The 22165-nt window shown below is 45.1% G+C and overlaps 1 protein-coding gene across 8 annotated transcripts in view; it reads left to right on the forward strand.

The window, feature by feature from the left end:
• Positions 1-22165, forward strand: part of MKNK1 (MAPK interacting serine/threonine kinase 1) — a 44440-nt gene that overhangs the window by 276 nt on the left and 21999 nt on the right. For 2 of the 8 annotated variants that reach the window (XM_035018650.1, XM_035018651.1), the window contains exons 2-3: positions 9921-10091; positions 20006-20107. In XM_035018650.1, coding sequence (XP_034874541.1) covers positions 20008-20107 — 100 coding nt within the window. In that variant the 5' untranslated portion in view covers positions 9921-10091; positions 20006-20007. Of the gene's footprint in view, positions 1-6386; positions 6465-9920; positions 10092-16185; positions 16587-17753; positions 17861-20005; positions 20108-22165 lie in introns of those variants that run through there. The other 6 variants (XM_035018646.1, XM_035018647.1, XM_035018652.1 and 3 more) reach the window with 6 other exon arrangements.

Here is a 22165-nt window from a genome sequence, read left to right on the forward strand (position 1 = left end):
GCGGGGTTCCGTCTGTGGCGAGCTCAGGACGCGGCGTGATGCCCCCGGCCGGGGCTCAGCCGGTACCTGGGGTCAGGATTAGGTTGTGACAGGTGTCCGAGGTCGGAGCTCAGTCAGTGGCCAGTGTGAAACTCAGTCCCTCCCATGCTGTATGGCTGGGCTCAAGGCTCACAAAGTCCAACATCACGAATAGATTTTCACATGAGGAGTTTATCATCTATGTGCACTACCTTATTTTAAAGGTAACTGTTTTCATCCAAAAGCTCTTGACATGTGTGGGTTTGCTGTACAGTGAGGAGAGGTGATGCTGGGCGTATTCTCTTCTTAGGGAGTTTCCAGGTTACCTGTCAGATGGTCAGTGGCAGATTAGAGCCCTGCGCAGGTGACACGAATGAAATGTTGGACGTGCTTGACTTTGGGTTAGGTAGTCCCGGGTTTAGCTCTCCCCTCTGCCACTTCCTAGCTGTGTGCCCTTGAGTCATTTCCCCCCTCAGAGCTTCGGTTTGTCTTGTATAAAAAGGGCATAATAAGGGGCGCCTGGGTGGCTCAGTTGTTAAGCGTCTGCCTTCGGCTCAGGTCATGATTCCAGGGTCCTGGGATCGAGCCCCGCATCGGGCTTCCTGCTCGGCCGGTAGCCTGCTTCTCCCTCTCCCACCCCCCCTGCTTGTGTTCCCCTCTCTCTCTGTGTCTCTCTCTGTCAAATAAATAAAATCTTAAAAAAAAAAAAGGGCATAATAAGGTCATTGTGAAGGTTGACTAGGATTACACGGGTCACCTTGTATGGCACCCATCACCAAATGGGTGTCGAAGACATGGCAGGTGTGATTTCTAGGAACTAGGTCATTTTGGATGGGAGTACTTTAGAGAGGCCCCTGGGGAAGAGTTGAGGTGCCCTAAGTCTTTTTTTTTTTTTTAAGATTTTATTTATTTGCGAGAGAGAGAATGAGAGACAGAGAGCATGAGAGGGAGGAGGGTCAGAAGGAGAAGCAGACTCAGCAGGGAGCCTGAGGTGAGACTCGATCCCGGGACTCCGGGATCATGACCTGAGCCGAAGGCAGTCGCTTAACCAACTGAGCCACCCAGGCGCCCGAGGTGCCCTAAGTCTTGAAGCCTCCTTGGACTTTATAGTGGAACTTACCTTGCAGAATGGGAAGGGAACTAGTGCTTATTGCCCATGGCTCATGTGCCAAGCACTGCACTGGCTCGTTGATGTATACTGTCGCACTGGATCCTCAGCCATCGGCCATCGGCCTCAGCACCAGCCATCGGCCTGGTGCTTTCAGTCTCACTGCCCTTTGCTTCAGCCCCTCTGAAAAGGACAAGGCTGGAAGTGATGTAGAGACCCAGGATTGGGTTTTCATATGGAGCTGAACCAAGCTGGAGACTTTGGCGTCCCCTTTCCCAGTTTCTCCCACCTCAGCTCTTCCCTTTCTGTGATCCCAGAGTCACTTGGGTTCTTGACTTTGGGAAACCTGTTACTCTTGTGCTGTAGCAGATTTTGATGGTTAGAGGGCTGGCAAGAGAGCACCTCTTAAACTTAGATTGCATGAAGCTGAACCTTGGCAGAGAGAAGCTCTGTGAACAGGACCTGTTGGATTCCAGCACACGCTTAGGAAGTGTCTGTGGTCTCCTGTTATGTGGTCTCACAGTAATCTAGTAATTTGGTTCCTTTTGCATCCTTTTCATGGGTGCCATGTGATCTTCCTTAGACAATGTTCTCATCATGTTATGTCTCTGCTCAGAAACCTTGGCAGGCTTCCTTGCCTACTATATAGAGTCTGGACTCCTCAGCCGCATAGACAAGTTCCCCCATAATCTGTTCCCAGACATCTCTCCTGCCTTGTTTCCCTTTGTTCTCCCAAACCTACCCTGTGCCTCAGTCAAAATAAACCGTTTTTGTTCCTTAAACACTCCCTCCATGTTCCTTTGCTTGCACTCTCTTCCTGACATTCCCTCTTCCTTCCCATCTTTCAAGGTCAGTGTCTCATGTGACCTTCTCAGTGAAGCTTCTCTGATCCCCTTGCTGGATTAGTTGCCCTCCATCCCATTTTCTGTAGGGGGCGCTGAACTTCGGATATAGCTCTGATGACTGTCTACCTTGGGGTAGGTTACCCCATGTGTACTCTGAGTACACTGGCTAAGGGACCATGTCTGTTTCATCCCCCCTCTTCCTGGCACATAGTAGGCCTTTGCAGTGTTTGTGGTTGAATGAGTCATTAACATTTTTTATTTACTCACTTTGGTCTTTGTTTTATGAGCTTTCAGGTTCAGAGTGGGCCTTTGTGTTTTTCCTTCTCTTTGTGCCTAAGGAGAGCCCTAGTTTAGATTGATGATGCCCTGATTACAGGCATCAAAGGCAAGAAAGTGCAGGAATTCTGTACAAGGCAAGATTCTTCATTGCTGTTACTCTTCTCTTGCCTTTGCTGTGAGTTTTGTTGGAAGGAAGGTTGTGCTCTGTTCAAGGACCTGAACTGAGTGTGATACAGTTCATGCAGGGGAAAACTCACAGGTGGTTTATTAATCTGTTGTTCTGCCTTTGGCCTTGGTATTGGCCCTGGTCCTTCTCATTTGGGAACCTGCAACTACGAATTCACATTTTTCCTTGCCAACAGCTTCAGCATGTGGAACAGAAGGTTCTTTGATGATCATAGAGAAATACACATCGTTGATAGTAGAAGGAGCTTGGGAACCATCTGGTTCTACCTCTGATTTTACAGATGGGGAGAGGCCCCAAGAGGGGAAGGACTTGATTAAGACTGCACAAGGAATCAGTCAGTGGTGGAGATAGTACTAAAAGTGAGATAGTACTAAAAGTGAAAGTCCTGTTTTTTCCAGTCCACTACCTTTTTAATATAATATCTAACATTTATTGAGCACTTACTATACAGCAGATGCTGTTTTCATGCTTTATATGTAACACCTTAAAATTCTGTTTGTAGACTTGGAAACTGAGGCAGATAGAAATCATTCAGATCTACTTTCTGATTCCACAACTCTGATTTTTAATATGGTGGAAATGGCAGTCATCTCCTAACCAGTGGGTGGGAACAATTCTCCAGAGAGCTTGCTCCCAGATCATGCTACCTCTGTGAGTAAGAGATGTCCTCCTGGCAATGTCCCCCTGTAACCTGGGGAGATGTCTTGAGAGGAATCCGGAGTGCGTTGAAAGAATGGATGAAAAAAATGAAGCAAGCCAGTGAGTATTAGTTTATCATGTTTATCAAATGCAGTTTTAGAATAAACTTAGTCCAGGATCTTTCTGTAAAGATTCCCAGTCAAGGGTGACAAGATTCAATTCAATAAACACATATTGAGCTCTTGGTATGTACAAAACCCTGGTATTGAGAAGTATACACACAGGAAAACAACACATTTCCTGCCCTCCAATAAGTAATTGTCTTCTCAGAGCCTTCTCCCTCCAGTGTAGTTGGGAAGATAGAGAAGCACATAAATAACTGAAATCAGACTGACTGTGGTAAGGAATGTAAACAAAGTGGGAGTTTGGGAAAAGGAGAAATCAATCCCAGCATGACCAAAGGGAGTCTAGAAAAGGATTCCTGAAGATGGAAATTTTGCTGGGCTTTGGAAGAAGCTCATTCCTATGAGAAGCTGCAGTCTGAGCAGTGGTCTAGAGGTGGAAAGGAGCAGGTGTGTGTGTGTGTGTAGGAGAGGAATGGAGCAGGTGTGTGTGTGTGTGTGTGTGTGTGTGTGTGTAGGAGAGGAATGGACTTGGTAAAGAGAGGAAATAAGCTGAAATGGTAGGTTGTGGCCAAAATGTAGAGGGGAGTTGGGAGGAAAACATTAACATTTTTTGAGGGTCTGCTCTGCATTGTGGCTTACAATATGTTAGATGCTTTGCACACTATGATTTATTTAATCCTTACTATCCCACAATATGGGGATATTTTTCCCCGATTTAAAGATGAAGAAGCCAGGCCTCAGCAAGATTAAGGTGACTTGCCCAAGGTCAGGTAGTAAGTAAGTGGCAGAGCTTGGTCCAAACTTAGGGGTGTTGGATTTCAAAGACCTATGTTCTTTCCATTATGCTGCAAGGCTCCTAATACCATGACTAGGACTCTGTTTACTTTGGCTGCATAATGGAGGCCAGTCTGGAGCAAAAAAGTCCCAGAAGGAGGACATCAACGAGGAAGCTGTTGGAATAGTCCAGTTAAGGCTTAAACTGTGAACCACCAGCCTAATATGGAAGCTGCCTGGCCCAGGTGTGCTTGATTGGTTTAATGTGTGAGCATTTTTGGCAGCTGCTATAGCACCATCAACCAAGTGCATTGCCATCTTTTGCTAGTAGAATTTCAGAATCAGTTTACAGAGGCTGCTGGCATCCTTGTGTTTCAGGCATAAGTTCTAATTGAGATTAGCAGTTCATTACAGAAGGGTCTGGGGAAAGAACTCATTTGGTAGATACCATTCCTTCATTTTCTCACCCTCAAATTCAACAAGAATCTATAATTGAGGAAAGAGATCCACACTTGGAGTTACTAGGCTGGTTCATTCAAGTCCTGGTTCTAATCATTATCATCTGTGAGTCCTTGATCTCAATTTCTTTCTCTGTAATATTAGGTCTATATGGGTTCACTTCTGAGATCTCGTCTCTTGCTAATGTCATGTGTTGCTTTGCTCTTCCTGGCTTGGGGTAGTGTAAGGAAGTGGCTGGGAATATGCACCTTGGATTCTGAGAGATTAGGCTTTAAATTCCAGCCTCTCATCCTTCTTCTGGATTGACAGTAGCTAGGTTATATATAGACTCCAGAGTTGGACTGGCTAGGTTTGAGTCCTGGCTCTACCACTTGCTCTGTGTGATTGGGGCAAGTTATTTAACCTTCCTGGCTCTCAGTTTCTTTATCTGTACAATGGGGGTACAAATATTACCTACCACATAGCGTTGTTATGAGAATTGATATAACTTATGTCAAACACTTAGCACAGGGCCCAGCACATAGTAGGTGCTCAATGAAAGTTAGCTTTAATAGTAATCATATTAACAATTATTATTAATTGTATATTTATTTGGGCAGTTTTCCCTACTGTCTTACTCTATCGCTGCCTTCTCTTGCCTTCCATTGCTTCATCAGGAAACTTTGAAATAATACATTGTTCTATCACAGAGCTGCAAAGTGTAACATGACAGAAAGTGCCTGCAGGAAAAGGATCAGTTAAGAGTCAGTGGCTCATTAGAAAATCTTACCTGACTTGTGTTTTCACTCACCTCTCTCCATAGTAAACAGGAACAGAGCAGCATACTTAATTCCCTTTTGCACAGCCTTCAACAAAAGTGCTAAGTAAGACCCTTCCAATTCACTTGCCAAAAAGTACAATAACAGTATCTCTGGAAAAATGGTGCCTAATTTGGTTCTTCTTTCTCTCCAGCTTAAACCCCTCTGACCTTAACTTAAGCCATTTCTTCTTGTTCCATTTTCCATTAATATGGAAAATTTCCTTCTGATTATAAAGGCAGGATGAGATCAAGATTTTCTCATGAGAACCTTTTGTGTACTTAAAGCCAGAATCGAGTTAGGCCTCCTCTTCTCTTCTCCAGGCTAAGCAGCCTTGGTTTCTTTTACCTCACTCTTAAAACCTATTTTCCGTTGCTTGGATCACATTGGTCATGCTTCTTTTCTTTCTTTTTGGTTTTTCTGTTTCTTGGCAGTGACCCAGACTGCTTAGTCTGCTAATAAGAGTCCAGCTAAAACAGTTTAAGGGAAGAATAACTTCAGGTGTTTTCATTCATTCATTAACATTTATTGAGTGAGTGCCCCCTGCCAGGCACTGTGCTAGGTGTAAGGTACCCAGAGAGGAATCATAGTCTGATCTCCCCGGCTCATAGGCTAAGGGGAGATGTGCAATCACATGTTACAGATGCTGTGATTGGACTATGCACAAGTGTGGAGAGCTGGAAATTGTCGAGGGCAATTAGGTAGAAACAGATCATCCATTCGGCCTGGACTGTAGGTCAGGATTTCTGTAGAGGAATGGTAGGACATAATGCAGGAGGGGTAATCTGGGGCAAGGTTGTGGAGGCCCTGAGTGATAGCATAGGGGCTTGGTTATTCCAGGCAGTGAACACCTATTAGAAGTGTTGGAGCAAGGCAGTGACAGGCTTTTTTGGACCAAGGACAGAGATACCACAAGCCTTAGTCTTATCTGCCCTTCACGGATACTTTCATATTATTTGAAAATAATATGATGGATCCCTTGTTTGTATACAGGCTTTTTTGCTCTAAAACTTCTATAGAAAAACTAGTTCTTGAACTCTGGAAAAATTTCATTCCATATACAGGCAGGAAGTTCAGAAGAAATGAGAGGAAACTGGGTTCCCAGCCTATATAAGGCCCAGTGGCAGGCCGCTATGTGTAGGTGTGGTCTGGCCACATTCATCCTTTCCCAGCCGTATCCCAGGAAGAGGTCCAGGAAGGAGAAGAGGGCTCCAGTGCTCATTGGGGTATTTGGTAAGTGATGCTGAAAAGATTTAGGCAGTGTGAGAGTCAGAAGTTCTTTCTAAGGAGGAAAACAGACCCAGAGGAATTTGAAATGGTACCAGAAGGAATCAGGGCCAATCAGGCACTTAGAATCCTGGGTCATGAATCTGAAAACCTCCAAATTCTCTCTCTCTGCCTTTGTACTTTGCTGTCAGTTTATTCCTTCTGGTGCCCAGTTTTGGTTTATAGAGTGCGTTCCAGGGCCACACTGATCTGGGGAAGCCATATCTCAAGCTAGAGTCATAATTGCTATTTATTGAGTGCCTACTCTATGTGCCATTGTGCCATGAACTTGGAATACATTAGCTCATTTAATTCTCACAATAACCCTGCAGCATAGGTGTTCTTGCCCCCATTTTATAGATGATGATGGTGAAGCAGAGCAGTTAAGTATTATGTCCAAGACAACCTCATTAGTGAATAGGAAGGCCGGAGTCTGATTCTAGGCCCTCATGGCTCAAAATCCCATGCACTTTCTACCTCCCCAGCCCTTGAGTAGTTCCAAACAACAGAATAACACAAAATCCATAAATAAATTCTGAAGGTTATTTTTACTACAGGCCTGCTAGAGGTAGAAGTGAAACGAGGTGCGTTCGTGTGTGTATGTTCATGGAGTTGGTGAGGAGGGGAAATAATCTGGGTTGGCCTACAGGCTGTATCTGGCTTACCACCTGTTTTGTATGAACTGCAAGCTAAGAATACTTCTTACATTTCTAAATGGTTGGGGGGAAAATTCAAGAGAAGATTAATATTTGTGATGGGAAAATTATCTAAAATCCAAATTCCAGGGGCGCCTGGGTGGCTCAGTTGGTTAAGCATCCAAGTCTTGCTTTCAGCTCAGGTCATGATCTCAGGGTCCTGAGATTGAGCCCCTCATTGAGCTGCATGCTCAGCAGGGAGTCTGCTTGAGATCCTCTTCCTCTCCCTCTGCCCCTCCCCCTCTCATGTGCTTGCTCTCTTTTCTCTCTCTCTAATTAATTAAAGGGGCGCCTGGGTGGTTCAGTCTGTTAAGCATCCGACTCTTGATTTCGGCTCAGGTCATGATCTCAGTGTTGTGGGATCAAGTCCTGTGGTTGCAGCGTGGAGTCTGCTTGTCTCTCTCCCTCTGTTCCTCACCCCACTCGTGCTGTCTCTTTCTGTCCCTAAAGCAAATAAATAAAATCTTTAAAAAAAATAAATAAAATCCATATAGAAACATAGCCACAATCATTCATTTACATATTGTCTATGGCTGCTTTTACTCTACAAAGGTAAAATTAAGTAGTCACAATAGAGATCATGCAACATAGAAAGCCTAAAATATTTACTATCGGCCTCTTTATAGAAAAAAAAATTGGCCAACTCCTACTATAGGCAACAAGAAGGAACCTGTGGCAAGACTAAAGGCAAAGAGTTAAAGCTCAAAGGTGTTCAAGGTTGTCCCTGGAGATGTGGCCATAAGGAGAGGGAGTGTAACCTGAGCTTCTTTGGGCCCTGGAAATAGTTTCATTGGGCCACAGAGATTTGTTGGTGAATAAAAAGCACAATAGGAAAAATAATTGTGTATGCTAACACTCTCTATTGGACAATAAAGAAACATTTTATGGATGAAGTAATGTAGTCAGATATCTACTAGAGCCCTTTTTGAGCCAGATACTCTGTTAGATACTAGAAATACAAACATGAAAAAGATCCATCCCTGCCTTTGAGGAGCTTACGGCCTAGTGGACAAGCCACATATGTGTGTGAATACCCAGCTCTGTGTATTATCATAGCATGCCATGGATGTGATGAAATGCTGGGTGAAGTAGAAAAAAGTCAAGGACTGCTGTAATTTGTGGGATCACTTTCAGTAATTCGTGAGGGGCCCTGAAGGATGAATAGGTGTTCTTTTCAAGAAGCAGCATACCAGGCTGAGGGAAAGCCAGACCGTGTAAGCATTTGGAACGACGAGGTTGGAGGAGAAAGAGACAGTGGAAATGATTCAAACGACCTGTGTGGCTGGGCCCCTGGCAGGGTGATATAATCTGATGGAGAAGAAGGGAAAGGAGGAAGGATGAGGGTTGGGACAAGTCGAGTTTGGGACACATGATTTGAGGTCATGGTGAAACATATCCGGCTTCCAGTTAGAAAACCAGTTTAGAAATGTTAGCACAAGGGCCCAGAGTTCAGATTTTTTTTTTCAAGATTTTATTTATTCATTTGAGAGAGAGACAGAAAGAGCATGAGCAGGGGGAGGGGCAGAGGAAGAGGGACAAGCAGATTCCCCGCTGAGCATGGACATGGGGCTTCATCCCAGGACCCTGAGATCATGACCTGACCTGAGCCAAAGTCAGATGCTTAACTGATTGAGCCACCCAGGTGCCCCAGAACTCAGATTTAAACTGCATGTTCAGAGCTTTTCCAGTGGAGAAAAGAGAAATAGATACTCATTTTGTAGGGAAGTTGGCAAATCACCTTTGACATATGATAGGTAGAGTCGAAAGATTGAAAATTACAGTGGACATATAGAAAATGAAGTTATCACATGGAAAACTAGCAATAATTATTCATTGGGCCTAAAACCTTGTTCGTGTTTATACCACCTGCTGTTCTTAGCATCTACTTTATCTTTCTGGCTCTGTTGCCTCCTGCCTGTGAGACCTGGACCTGGCCACTAAGAGATGGAGCCAGAGTTCATTCATCTCTAAAAACATGGATGACGGGTGCCTGGGTGGCTCAGTCGGATAAGCCTCTGCCTTCTGCTCAGCATGATCCCAGGGTCCTGGGATTGAGCCCTGCGTCGGGCTCCCTGCTCAGTGGGGAGCCTGCTTCTCCTTCTCCCTCCACCCCTCCCCTTGCTTATGTGCACGCACTCTCAAATAAATAAAATCTTTATTTTATTTTTTTTAAAGATTTTATTTATTTATTTGACAGAGAAAGACACAGCGAGAGAGGGAACACAAGCAGGGGGAGCGGGAGAGGGAGAAGTAGGCTCTCCACAGAGCAGGGAGCCCAATGTGGGACTCGATCCCAGGACCCTGGGACCATGACCTGAGCCGAAGGCAGACGCTTAACAACTGAGCCACCCAGGCGCCCATAAATAAAATCTTAAAAAAAAATTAAAATGTCGATGACAGAGAATGTCAGCTTTTACCTTCCGCAGGACACTCCTCAGTGAACAGAGCTGTCCAGATCTGTCCTCCAGGTCCAAGTTTGGACTCCCACAGCGGAAACAGAATCTGAAAACTTTTACTCAGACCCTCGTTAAATCTTCAGATGTTTAGTATCAGCATTTTCAGATGCTCAAATACCTGATTTTAAAGACGGGAAATCTGTGATGGTCTTGTGTATATCTACTTACTGTGTGACACATAGGTTTGGGGGACACGTAGGGTGATCTTTACCTTCTCTGGTCATTTTAAAGAAGTCAGATTTTTGTATCTTTTCTATTTCTGCTTTTTTAAGATTTTCACGCCAGATGAAGCAACAGCCAGTGGGGAAGTGAAGAATGCCTGCTACCTACAGAGACTATTGAAACACTTCCTGGAGCTGGAAGACAGCAGCCCTCCGACAGGAGCATTATCTCATTATTTCATTTCAGTTTACAGAGGATTTACTTCTCAGAAGTTGGGCAAGGTAAGATTGGATGCATATTTTGTTTAACATTTTAGATTGCTTTGGGTTGAAATTATCTGATACTTCCAGAGGAAAGGGTGGGTGGGAGATTTCGGTATTCAGTAGGCAGCTAGGATTGGCTGGGCTGCCTGGTGTGCCTAAGATAGTTATGTAGTAGGGATGAGCACATTTCTACCAGAACACAATGGGAGAGAAGGTCGTAAGGGAAACTGTGCAGTAAGTAAAACATATATATTTACTTGTAATTATAAAAGTAAAACAGCTGTGCCATAAATAACAAAATCAAATACAACAGAGGTATGAAAAGTATAATTCTGTACCTACCAAGTTTCGTTCTCCCAAAGTAACCATTGTTAATAATGGCTTGAGATGTATCTTTCCAGGTTTTTTTTAACTTGTCATATTTGTGACATATATGATGCTCTTTTGAAGTGTTCTTGAATGCCTGAGGCTCCATCATGCCTGGCAGGTTAGAAATAATGCCTTAGTTGTAGGTTGGGTCAGATGAGGGTTGGGTGAGGATGGTTTGAGTCTGATCTGTGAGCCTTTTTACTCCTTTGCTGCTGTGTGTCACCCTTCTTCATTTGAAGCTTCCCAGTGACACACCATCTTCCCCTCTCCCCATTCCTAACTAGCTCCCCTTCCTGAATTCTCCCCTTCTTTGATTTTAGTTCATAAACATATATTGAGGTCCCCCTCTGTGCTGGCTCCCTGCTGGGCAGAGGGGACAGAGAGATAATAGGCCCCGTCCCTGCCTTCAAAGAAGATGGACATCTCTGACTCCTCCACCGTCTCCAGTCGCTCGGCAGGACTAAGACCAGTTCTGCCTCTGCGGCTTCATCCCCTCATCTCTTTCTCTTCCTTCCCACCCCTGCCTTAGTTACAGGCCTTCCTTGCCTTCTTCCCAGCCACAGAAGCCTCTCCTTGCTCTCCCAGTCCCCAGCCAGCTGCCCATTGGTTCTGCACATCACAGCCGGTTTCACGGCCTAGTCCCTCCCCACTGTCTAGAATGGTGGTTCACAAGTGGGCTCTGCGGACCTTGGGGGTCCTTGAAACCTTTTCAGGGTATCTACCAGGTCAAAACTGTTTTTGTAACAGCACTAAGATGTTATTTGTTGTTGCAGAGCAATAATGCCTTAGCATGAATCAAGGCAGTGGCCTGGAACTGTCCTTGCAGTCATTGTATTCCTCATTGCTATACTCTTAGTTTTTTTTGTTTTTTTTTTAAAGAAGGTCCTTATGAAGCAGTAAAAATTGCTAATTTTAGTGAATCTCAACCCTTGAGTACACATCTTTTTTATATTCTGTGTGACAAAGTGGAAATGCTCATAAAGCACTGTGTGCATACCGAGGTACGGTGGTTGTCTCAACGAAAAGCGTTTGTGGGATTGTTTGAATCACAAGCTGAACTAGCCACTCTTCATTTTTACTTGAAATAATGACTGAGGCTTGGTGAGGCTGCAGAGCCGATAGGGACCAGATGTTGGAAGGCCTTGTGGCCACATTAATAAGGTTGGGTGATCTGACTTCAGCCTGCCTTTTTCATCTTTTTATACTGTCCTGCTCACACAAATACAGTCCTTCCCTCTTGCTTGCTCTTTCTAAAGCACATACTTCTTTACCCGCTCTGTCCTTCCTCTGATTATTCCTTCCGCCAGGAGATGTGCTGACAGCTCTGAAGAGTCAGAACAGAGGAAGAAGATGGGCCTGACTCCAGACTTTTTCCCTCTGGAAATCTTGCTATCCCAGCCCTGTCTGAGGCCTGTTGTGAATCACCACCCTGCCGGCACTCTTGTGGGCCTCAGACTGCCAACTCTCACTGTAGCTGTGTGAGATACTGCAGTCTGCCTCTTTCTGGCTAGCCTGCCTACACACAGGACTCTTGGGAGAAACCTGTGAAATAGCCTAGCCCCCTGGAATCACACTCAGACTGTCCTTTGAGTGAGCTGATTACACAGGTGGCTCCTTTCATCTATCATGCCTTAAAGTTGACTAGCTTCTGTTTGAGTATACTTTTTCCTTGACCTTGTCCCCTACGTAGTAATGATACCATCAGAAACGACACCAACCAACCAATAGGTCAGATAGAAGAAGAATGTAGCCTTGTACCTGATACCAGAACCGCCGTGAAATAATGTGGTTGGACTGGTTTGTAGCTCATCCTCCATAATATGCCAAAACACAAAATACAAAGTTATCTCCAAGTAAGACAAAGAAACTTCTGATAAATCAGATTTCAGATTAATATAATAATGGTAATGTGGTGATAATGCCTTTGTATTTGTGTAAGCTAGAGCAGGGCTGCCCAGCCTTCTTGACATCATAGCACACACAGAAAATTATATTCTTCAGCCCCATGAGGGGATCAGTGTCTCATTCACAGCACATCAGTAGGGAAACTCTGTGCTGAGGCTTCTAAATAAAAGCATTCTTTTTGGTGCCTGGCTAATTCTGACTGGCTACCCCTCCTGCCTTTCAGCATGAATGCCTCAATATAATATTAATAATAGTTGATATATGAAATAATATTAATAATATTAAATATACTACTAGTAACGTAATAGTTAAAAGCTTGAATTTTAAGCCAGTCTGTCTAGATTTAAATCCTAGCTCTGCCACTAACTAGCTTTGTGACCCTGGGCAAATTAATTACTTAATCTCTTTGTACCTCAATTTCTTCATCTGTAAAATGTAAAAATATCTCATAGGGTTGTGAAGATGAAAGAAGTTAGGATACGTAAAATGTGTTTGTAGGGGCGCCTGGGTGGCTCAGTCGTCAAGTGTCTGCCTTTGGCTCAGGTCATGATGCCAGGGTCCTGGGATCGAGCCCCGCATCGGGCTCCCTGCTCCGCGGGAAGCCTGCTTCTCCCTTACCCACTCCCCCTGCTTGTGTTCCCTCTCTCGCTGTGTCTCTCTCTGTGTCAAATAAATTAAAAAAAAAATGTGTTTGTCAAATGCTTGGGACATTGGCATCTGGTGAGCCCTGTGTGTGTGTGCTGGAGCTGGTAGCACTGTGCACTGCTCCTTCAGAGAAGTAAATGTCTATTTGTTGCCATTCGAACTGGTGTAAGGTGGTATCTCAGTGTGGTTTTGATTTGAACTTCCCTGGTGGCTAATGATGTTGAACATTTTTTCATGTGTCTGTTAGCCATTTGTATGTCTTCTTTGGAGAAGTGTCTGTTCGTATCTTCTGCCCATTTTTTGACTTATTTGTTTTTTGGGTGTTGAGTTTGAGTTCTTCATAGATCTTGGAAATCAGCACTTTGTCTGTAGTGTCATTTGCAAATATCTTCTCCCATTCCGTGGGTTGCCTCTTTGTTTTGTTGACTGTTTCCTTTGCTGTGCAGAAGCTTTTTATCTTGATGAAGTCCCAAAAGTTCATTTTCACTTTTGTTTCCCTTGTCAAATTGACAAGGCAAGAAACAACAAATGTTGGAGAGGATGTGGAGAAAGGGGAACCCTCTTAAACCGTTGGTGGGAATGCAAGTTGGTACAGCCACTTTGGAAAACAGTTTGGAGGTTCCTCAAAAATTTAAAAATAGAGCTACCCTATGACCCAGCAATTGCACTACTGGGTATTTACCCCAAAGATGCAGATGTAGTGAAAAGAAGGGCCACATGCACCCCAATGTTCAAAGCAGCAATGTCCACAATAGCCAAACTGTGGAAGGAACCCAGATGCCCTTCAACGGACAAATCAATAAAGAAGATGTGGTCCATATATACAATGGAATATTACTTAGCCATCAGAAAGGATGAATACCCACAATTTGTATTGACATGGATGGAACTGGAGGGGATTATGCTAAGTGAAATAAGTCAAGCAGAGAAAGTCAATTATCATATGGTTTCACTTATATGTGGAACATAAGGAATAGCATGGAGGACATTAGGAGAAGGAAGGGAAAAATGAAGGGAGGGAAATCGGAGGGAGAGATGAACCATGAGAGACTATGGACTCTGGGAAACAAACAGGGTTTTAGAGGGGAGGGGGGAGGGGGGATTGGTTAGCCCAGTGATGGGTATTAAGGAGGGCACATATTGCATGGAGCATTGGGTGTTATACCCAAACAATGAATCATGGAACACTATATCAAAAACTAATGATATACTGTATGGTGACTAACATAATAAAATTTTAAAGAAAAGAGAGAAGTAAATGTCTGGGCTCCGTCTTCCCCTCCTCATTGCCTCCTCCTCAGCCTCCCATTTCTCAGTCTTGGCTCTTCCTTAAGAGTGTCTGCCCCCTTCCTTTGATTTTGTCAGGTCTCCATTATTTGGGGGCCTCCACCAGCTGGCGACTGAGGAGGTGACACAACAGATAATTGTACTCCTTAGGTTGTTCTCACCACTCTTCCTTCTTTGGAAAGCCCTTGTGACTGAGGGAAATAACTCTTATAGGTTGGGAAAAGGAGTGAACCATAGACTTTGAAAAGAACTCTGGAGGACTCGGGAAAGGAGCATGAAGTACATTTGCTGAGCTGAGTTAGCCAGCAAAGTTGTGTTCTTAGGGGGAAAATGATCATCTTGGGTATCACATGCCAGATGCAGGAGCTGCTCAGTTCTCTATAGGCTCCACCAAAACATGGAGAACAGATCTGCTGCTTTGGGGGGCAGTGTGGCTCATAAGACTTTTTGGAGAAGTGACAGTTCTTTCAGAGGTGGGCCTTGGGGTCACCGGTGGGGAGAACAGTGGATGAAGGGTACTTAATGTGTTGGGAATATCTGTTGCTATTGCAGTCCCACTGCGATAGGTGAGACTCCTCGGCCCCTCCTCAACGGCTCTGGGAGTTCTCTCGAATTCACACTGACCGGCCATGCTGCCTCTCTTCAGCCTTAGCACACGCTCTTTCTCCATCCTTCTCCCCAGGCTTCGCTCTGGCCAGTTCCCACTCATCCTTCAGATGGCAGCTTAGCTGTCCCTTCCTCTAGTTACTAAGCTGAATTTGATGCCTGTCTTCTGCTCCACAGCACCTGGTACTTGCCGGCCATAAGGCACTTGTCCCACTCTACTGAAATTGTTTTATATGTCAGTGGATTTAAATTCCTAAGGGCAGAGAGACTGTCTTCTCTTGTATTCTTACTGTCTAGCACTGGACAATCCATAGATGCCCAGTAAATACAGTATTTGTTGAATGAGTAACTCATCAGTGCTTTCACATCATGTCTTCTTTGACCCTCACCACAGCCTCGTGGTGCAGGCAGCCCAGGCCTCTGACCTCTTTTGGTATCTCAAGAAACTGATACTTAGAGAAGCTAAGCAAGCCGCCAGAGTGCACACAGTGGTGGGGAGCCAGGATTTAAACTGGTATCTTGCAGGCTCAAATGCTCATTACATCATTTTGCTTTTTTACAAGGTTTTTCCTTTAAAAAAAATAGCATTTAAAAAAATTAAAATTAAAATAGTGTTTGTTGTTTTCAAGGCACCAATATTCCTGAAATGTTTTTTCCTCACTGATCATTGGATTTCAGTAGAGAGAAATCTAGATATGATTTTAAATACCGTATATTCAGATTCTAAATTCCAGTGTCTATTGGAGAAAAATTATTGTGTATTTTATTGAAAATAAAACTTGGCTAAAATAATAATAGCATTAAAAAGTAATACATTTCATTGTATCAAATTTGGAAAATGCTGAAAAATATAAAGCAGAAAATAAAAATCACCCCATCACACGAAGAAAACTACTATAGATTAGAAATGTCCTGGATGCAAAAGGTAGCATTGAGCTTGAATCCCAGTTAAACCACTGGCACTAACCAGATGTTTGGTGTTTAGTAGATTGTTTAACCTCTGAGCCTCGGTTTCCTCACCTGAAATATAACAAAATATTTACCTTGAGGGATTATTGTAAGAATTAGAATTATTATAATGTATGTAAAATACATAGCATGGTGCCTGGCGTATATTAGGCACTCTTTCAAGTTGTAGTAGTATTAACATTTTTGTGTATTTCTGTCTAATATGTCTACATACCTGTGCATACTCATAATTTTTAAGATGTATTCATTTATTTTAGGGAGAGCAAGCGAGTAGGGTGGGGAGGGGCAGAGGGAGAGGGAGAAAGAGAATCCCCAGCAAACTCCCCGCTGAGCGTGGAACCCAATGCGGGGCTCGGTCTCACGACCCTGAGATCATGATCTGAGCTGAAATCAAGAGTCGGACGCTTAACCAACAGAGACACCCAGGTGACCCATACATATATGTTTCTCCTGCACATTTATATCAGGTATGTCATTGGGTCCTCACAGGGTTGCTGAAAAGGGCGGATATTATTTTAAAACCTGTTCTGTAGATGAGAAGGCTGAGACTCTAAGAGGCAAAGTAACTTGGCATAGCCTTGGTGCCATGTCTGCTAATATCTGAGGCAGGATTTTCACTCTGGTCTCCTGTTGCCAAGCTCATGTCCTTCCCTGTCAACAGTGTGCTTCCTTTCCAGCTCCACCTCCACCAGTACACGGATGGTAGACCACCGAGTCCTAACCAAGGGGAAGGTAAGGACTAGAGGTAGTAGAAGTACTGGGAGCCTGCACACCAGCTGGAGTCTGTCTGAAGACTTAAAAGAAGTGCTCGTTTCCTCTTCTGAAATCACAAACACATTGCCCAATTCTATAGCAGAGACCAGGCTTCTGGCTAGAAAGTCAAGGGCCACAGGGCTTTTTCTTAGGAAGAGTTTGTCAGAGAACTCATAGAACAGAATAGCCTCACTCTGCAGTCTGTAGGGCAGAGGTGGACCCACATTTCTTTCGGTGCATGCACTTGTTACCTAAAGGGCTTGGGTGACATGCACTGCAACTAACACTAAGTATGTGCAGCATTTCCTATCATTTCATTTCAGTGCACATTTTCTGAGGGTTGGTATGTATCTGACACTGTGCCATGGCTTATAGGAGATGCAGAGATGAACAGGCAACAGTCCTGGCCTTTAGGAACACTGGGGAGAGAGAGCTCAAGGCCAGATCCCACCAGTGCTCTAATGGTACTTCTAGCAGGGTGTTTAGGAGCAGAGGAGGAGCACTATTAGTTCTGTGCAGTGAAGCCATCTATTTGCCTGGTACCTAACTGATTTCCAAAGTGTTTGTACAAACTGAACTCGTTCAAAGGGGTGGAGACTGGGGGTGGGGGAGCAGAGACTTTTGAGCTGGGTTGTAGTGGTTGCAGTGAGAGGAAGTCTCTGGCCAAGGGAAGGAGGTGAGCCGAGGACCAGCTTGATTGTGGAGCCTTATGCCCCGAGGAAGCTTTTTTTTTTAAGATTTTATTTATTTATTTGACAGAGAGAGGGAACACAAGCAGGGGGAGGGGAGAGGGAGAAGCAGGCTTCCCGCAGAACAGGGAGTCCGATGCGGGACTCGATCCTGGGACTCTGGGATCATGACCTGAGCCGAAGGCAGACGCTAAACGACTGAGCCACCCAGGCACCCCCTGAGGAAGCTTTCATCCAGTGTTTGCATGCTTAATAAATTAAGGTCCCATAGACCCTGCCAGTGGACTGTCTGCAATAGAATAGAGATTATGGACAGGCTCCAGATGGGGAACCTATCAACCCCTTGGTAAGATTATGACACCGCTCCCTCTCCCCTCCCCCCATGTAAACAGGGAAGTTAAACATGGTTGTTTTTTTTTTTCCACTTCACTGCCTTCCTACATTTTTTTCTTCCTAGTTTCAAAAACAACTCTCCTTCAACAAGTTCTGTTTCCAAGGAAAATCTTAACCATTTGTCCCTTCTGGCGTACCCTCTTCCATTGAAATCCATGCAGAATAGACCAGGTACTCTATTTTTTTGTGTGAAGCCATAAAATCTGATATTGAATATGCGGCGGTGCTCAGAGGTACGATTCTTCCACAAGAGGCTCCCTCAGCCCTGCTGTGGTAAAAACCAAGTATAAATTGCCTCTAACAGGGTTTTCTAGCTAGAGTCGTAAGTATGTCTGAGCATCCCCTGTGAATTATAATGCTTCCAGCTCTCTTGCTGCTCCTCTGCATTGCCTACCTTTTGGCTGTTTTGCTTGTCCTTAGGCCCTCCGTCTGAGTGCAGGCAGAGGAAGGAGAAAGAGAAGGGAATCCAGAATCGGTCCAGTCTGCACTTGCCTCGCAGCCCTGAGAAGAAAACGGATTGGCACTGGACTGCACACAACGGCAGGGCGAGAGGGACAGTGGCCCCTCCTCCTCAGCCTGCTGTCCCAGTGGCCAGTGCCCCTCCCTGGGCTCCTGAAGAGCCCCCTGGGTTTCATTTCTGTAGAATTTCTCACTGTGTTGGGCAGCTTTTTCCCTTTAACTCACCTTAGTGAGGGTGGATATTGGGTGCTGATATTTAAGTTGGATTCTTTGAATTCATAGTGTGTTGCTGTCCCCAGATAGATCTTGTGTTTGAAACTATTGGCCAGAGTAATATTTTGAGATCCTCTGTGGATTCCTTTTATCCACGTGCTTATTTGTTCTCTAAAGTATAATTGAAAATCTGCTGTCATCAGATCCAAAAATGAGAGGAAGAATGCACCTAAACTGAGCTGTCAGACACTTGGCTGCCTAACCATACTTTCTGGATTATGGTGCGGAAAGTGCCATCGTTCTGTGTGCTCTCTCCTAATGGATGTTGTGTACTTGCTTCTGAGAACACTACAGAGACGTGCTTCGGCCCTAATCAATCTTCCTGAGCAGACTTGCCATTTTTCTGACCGTGTTCAGCCAGGGTCCTCTGAGAAGAAAGTGGGCCTTTCCCCTTGATGGGCAAAGAGCCAGCTTCCATTTCAAAATCTCTTAGAAAAAAAAAATCCAACAAGCCAGAGCCTGTGTTTATTGAAGGTTGGTCTAAAAGTCTCTCACACTGCATGCCCCATCAGCACCCAAGTGCCTCTATTTTAGAAGGATGTAAAGGTTTAATCACCCTGGTGGGGATTTAGACCCAGAGACTTCAGAGAAATCTTATTATTTCTAACTGCAGGCAAAGAGTATTAAGGCTCACTCTGGATCAGGGGCATGACATGTTCTATAAGTAATTTATCTTTAACAGGGGAAGGCCCTTACTAGAGTGTCTTAGAAACAGTGCCCTGATTGGGCCCTGGTTCCCTGTTCCTCCTTTCTCTTTCCCCCTCTCAGTCTCCTGTTTATTCTTTCCATCCCTACCCTTTCCTGCCTGGTGTGCCCAGTGTCGAAATGTCTGCCTCACAAATCTGCCCTTTAACATGGGGAGCCTCCCTTTAACCTGCTGGCCAGTGAGAGATAGTAATGTTTTTGCAATAAATGACCTTATCCAGCAGCCCGATGTAGACCTGTCAACTGCAAACTTCTCAGGCTTCTGAATAGACCCTAACTGCATCCTCTCAAATAAGAGGACGCTCGGGCTTCCACAGGTACTCAGGTCTGTGTTCCTAGACCTGAAGTAATTTAGGGCCATCCTCAAAGCCATCCCCTGCCCTGTTGTACCTCCACCGAAGGCCTGTGAATCCCTGTGCACATCCACTCGGATGTCCCTGAGCATATGATTTCATTTGCATGGGCCCCTCCCAAGCCCATGCCCTTGCTTAGCTCCCTGGGTCTTGCCTTTCTGGTGCTGAGGCAGGAGGACGTCACAGGTGCGATTCTGCTTATGGCTTCATTGTTTTTGTTGGGAACTACAGTTTGACTGGTGGCAGATCTAAATCCATATACTAATGAGCTTGGTTAAAGCAGGCTCTGCTATCCTCTTTTAATCTAGCCTGTCTGTCTAAGTTCCTTTCCACAGTTAATGATCTCCAATAATGGCTTTGCCTTTAGTTTTGCCTCCTGGGTCAAACAAATCAATAGTTCTCACAGATATTTAAAAACCATCAGTGTAAAGCTCCTGGGTCCCCCCACCCCCCTTTTTTTCCCTTCTGGGTGAACTTATGACTTGACCGGTATAGTGATCTTTCCCTTATATCTCTTTTTCCCCAGAGATGGGCAGCAGTGAACCCCTTCCCATTGCAGAGGGTGACAAGAGGAAAAAGAAGAAGCGGAAGGCCCGGGCCACTGACTCCTTACCAGGGAAGTTTGAAGGTTGGTCACACGACTCCTCAGATCTGGGCCTGTGGCTCCCCGAGCACGGGAGGAGCATCCAGGTGGCCCATAGGTCTAGATCAGAGCATGCGTCATCTGAGAGTCAGCTTGTGCTTATCTGTGTGACAGAGATGAAAGGTGGGATGACAGAGCTCTCGGATGGTGCACTCTGAATGGTTTCAGCACTTCACCAGGGGATAGAAAGACCAATCCGTCACTTTGGATATGGCGTGAGATTACTTGGTGCAGTTCGGCCCTTTTCTGATGTGATCTTTGTCCCGGCTGTTCCTGGAGGAGCTGCTGAGAGGTAGAACCACTGTGTAAAAGGATGAGAGAACACCAAGGGCCATGGCTCCAAATGAAAGTTAAATCTTCTAGAAACAGAGGAGTTGACTCCTAGAGATCACAGCTACTTGTGCTGTATGCGTTTGACTCCATTTTTTTTTTTTTAAAGATTTTATTTATTTGACAGAGAGAGACACAGCGAGAGAGGGGAACACAAGCAGGGGTAGTGGGAGAGGGAGAAGCAGGCTCCTCCCACGGAGCAGGGAGCCCGATGCGGAGCTCGACCCCAGGACCCCGGGACCATGACCCGAGCTGAAGGCAGACGCCCAGCGACTGAGCCACCCAGGCGTCCCTCCATTTTTTTTTTTTTTTAAGATTTTATTTATTTATTTGACAGAGAGACACAGCGAAAGAGGGAACACGAGCAGGGGGAGTGGGAGAGGGAGAAGCAGGCCTCCCACAGAGCAGGGAGCCCGACGCGGGGCTCGACCCCAGGACCCCGGGACCACGACCCAAACAGAAGGCAGACGCCCAACGACTGAGCCACCCAGGCGTCCCTCCGTTTTTTTTTTTTTTTTAAGATTTTATTTATTTATTTGACAGAGAGAGACACAGCTAGAGAGGGAACACAAGCAGGGGGAGTGGGAAAGGGAGAAGCAGGCTTCCCGCCGAGCAGGGAGCCCGACGCAGGGCTTGATCCCAGGACCCTGGGATCATGACCTGAGCAGAAGGCAGACGCTCAACGACTGAGCCACCCAGGCGCCCCTTGACTCCATTTTAAGAGCACATGCTGTGTTCAGGGGATACGGTGTTGGATCATCAAAGATTTTGAACACTGTGTGAGGCACAGGCTCAGTGCTGGTCCTGTCATCGCTGGGCATGCGATGGCATGAGGTGAATCATTGTACAATTTTGCAAAGGACTGGAGGGTCAGTAGCTACTCCAGGAGTGACGTGCCCCCTTCACCTATTATGTTTCTTTCATTGTGAAGCCTGAAATAGCTTCCCCTCATGGTCCCTCTTTCCAACGTGGCAGATAGACTAGTGAATTGATTGTTTCGTAGAGTGGTTCTAATAACAAGCCCTTTATGAATCAGGGATATTGGACTTCCAACGACCAACCTATCCTGACATGCACGAAAGGCTAATACCAATGTATCCTTTGTGAGAGAAGCATGTCATTTAAAATACTTAGAAACAACAGTGTGCATGCTTATAAACAGCTGCAAGACCATGCCGTGTTGGACTGGAGAAGGTACTTAGTGTAGGGTTTGTCTATTTGTTTGTCTTTAACTTAAACTGTAGATATATGTGTAAAGGGGTGGGGTGGACAAAAGTCTCGAGGTTTTTAGAATAGTTTCCAAATCAACACAAGAGTATATCCGTTATTCAAGGATGGCTTGTACAATTATAGGCCTCTCATGCTAGGAGTGATAAAATCTAATTTCATGGTTTAAAAGTGTTTTGCTCACCCTGTGGGTTTAAATGCTGGGCTGCCTCAAGAGGAAACACTGAAGAATGGAGGTCAAGGGAGGAGGAGGTCAGCTCAGCAGAGGCCATGATGGAGCTGTGGCTTCCTTTGAAAGGGGCTCAAAGAGTCTGTGCTATTTGTGAGCTTGGGCAGGTCACCTAAATGTTCTTTCACCCCAGGCCTATTACTCCGTTAGAACCGCCCTGAGTCAGCACCCTAAAAACCTCAAGGTGTCCGTTTGCATCCTACTTCTGTCTCCTGTTTCCTGTGGGTGACTTCTGGAAACTTCTCAGAAACCTCCAG

Source organism: Mirounga leonina, unplaced genomic scaffold (genome assembly GCF_011800145.1).
Source record: "Mirounga leonina isolate KUSES-001 unplaced genomic scaffold, KU_Mleo_1.0 Mir_173, whole genome shotgun sequence".
NCBI lineage: Eukaryota > Metazoa > Chordata > Mammalia > Carnivora > Phocidae > Mirounga > Mirounga leonina.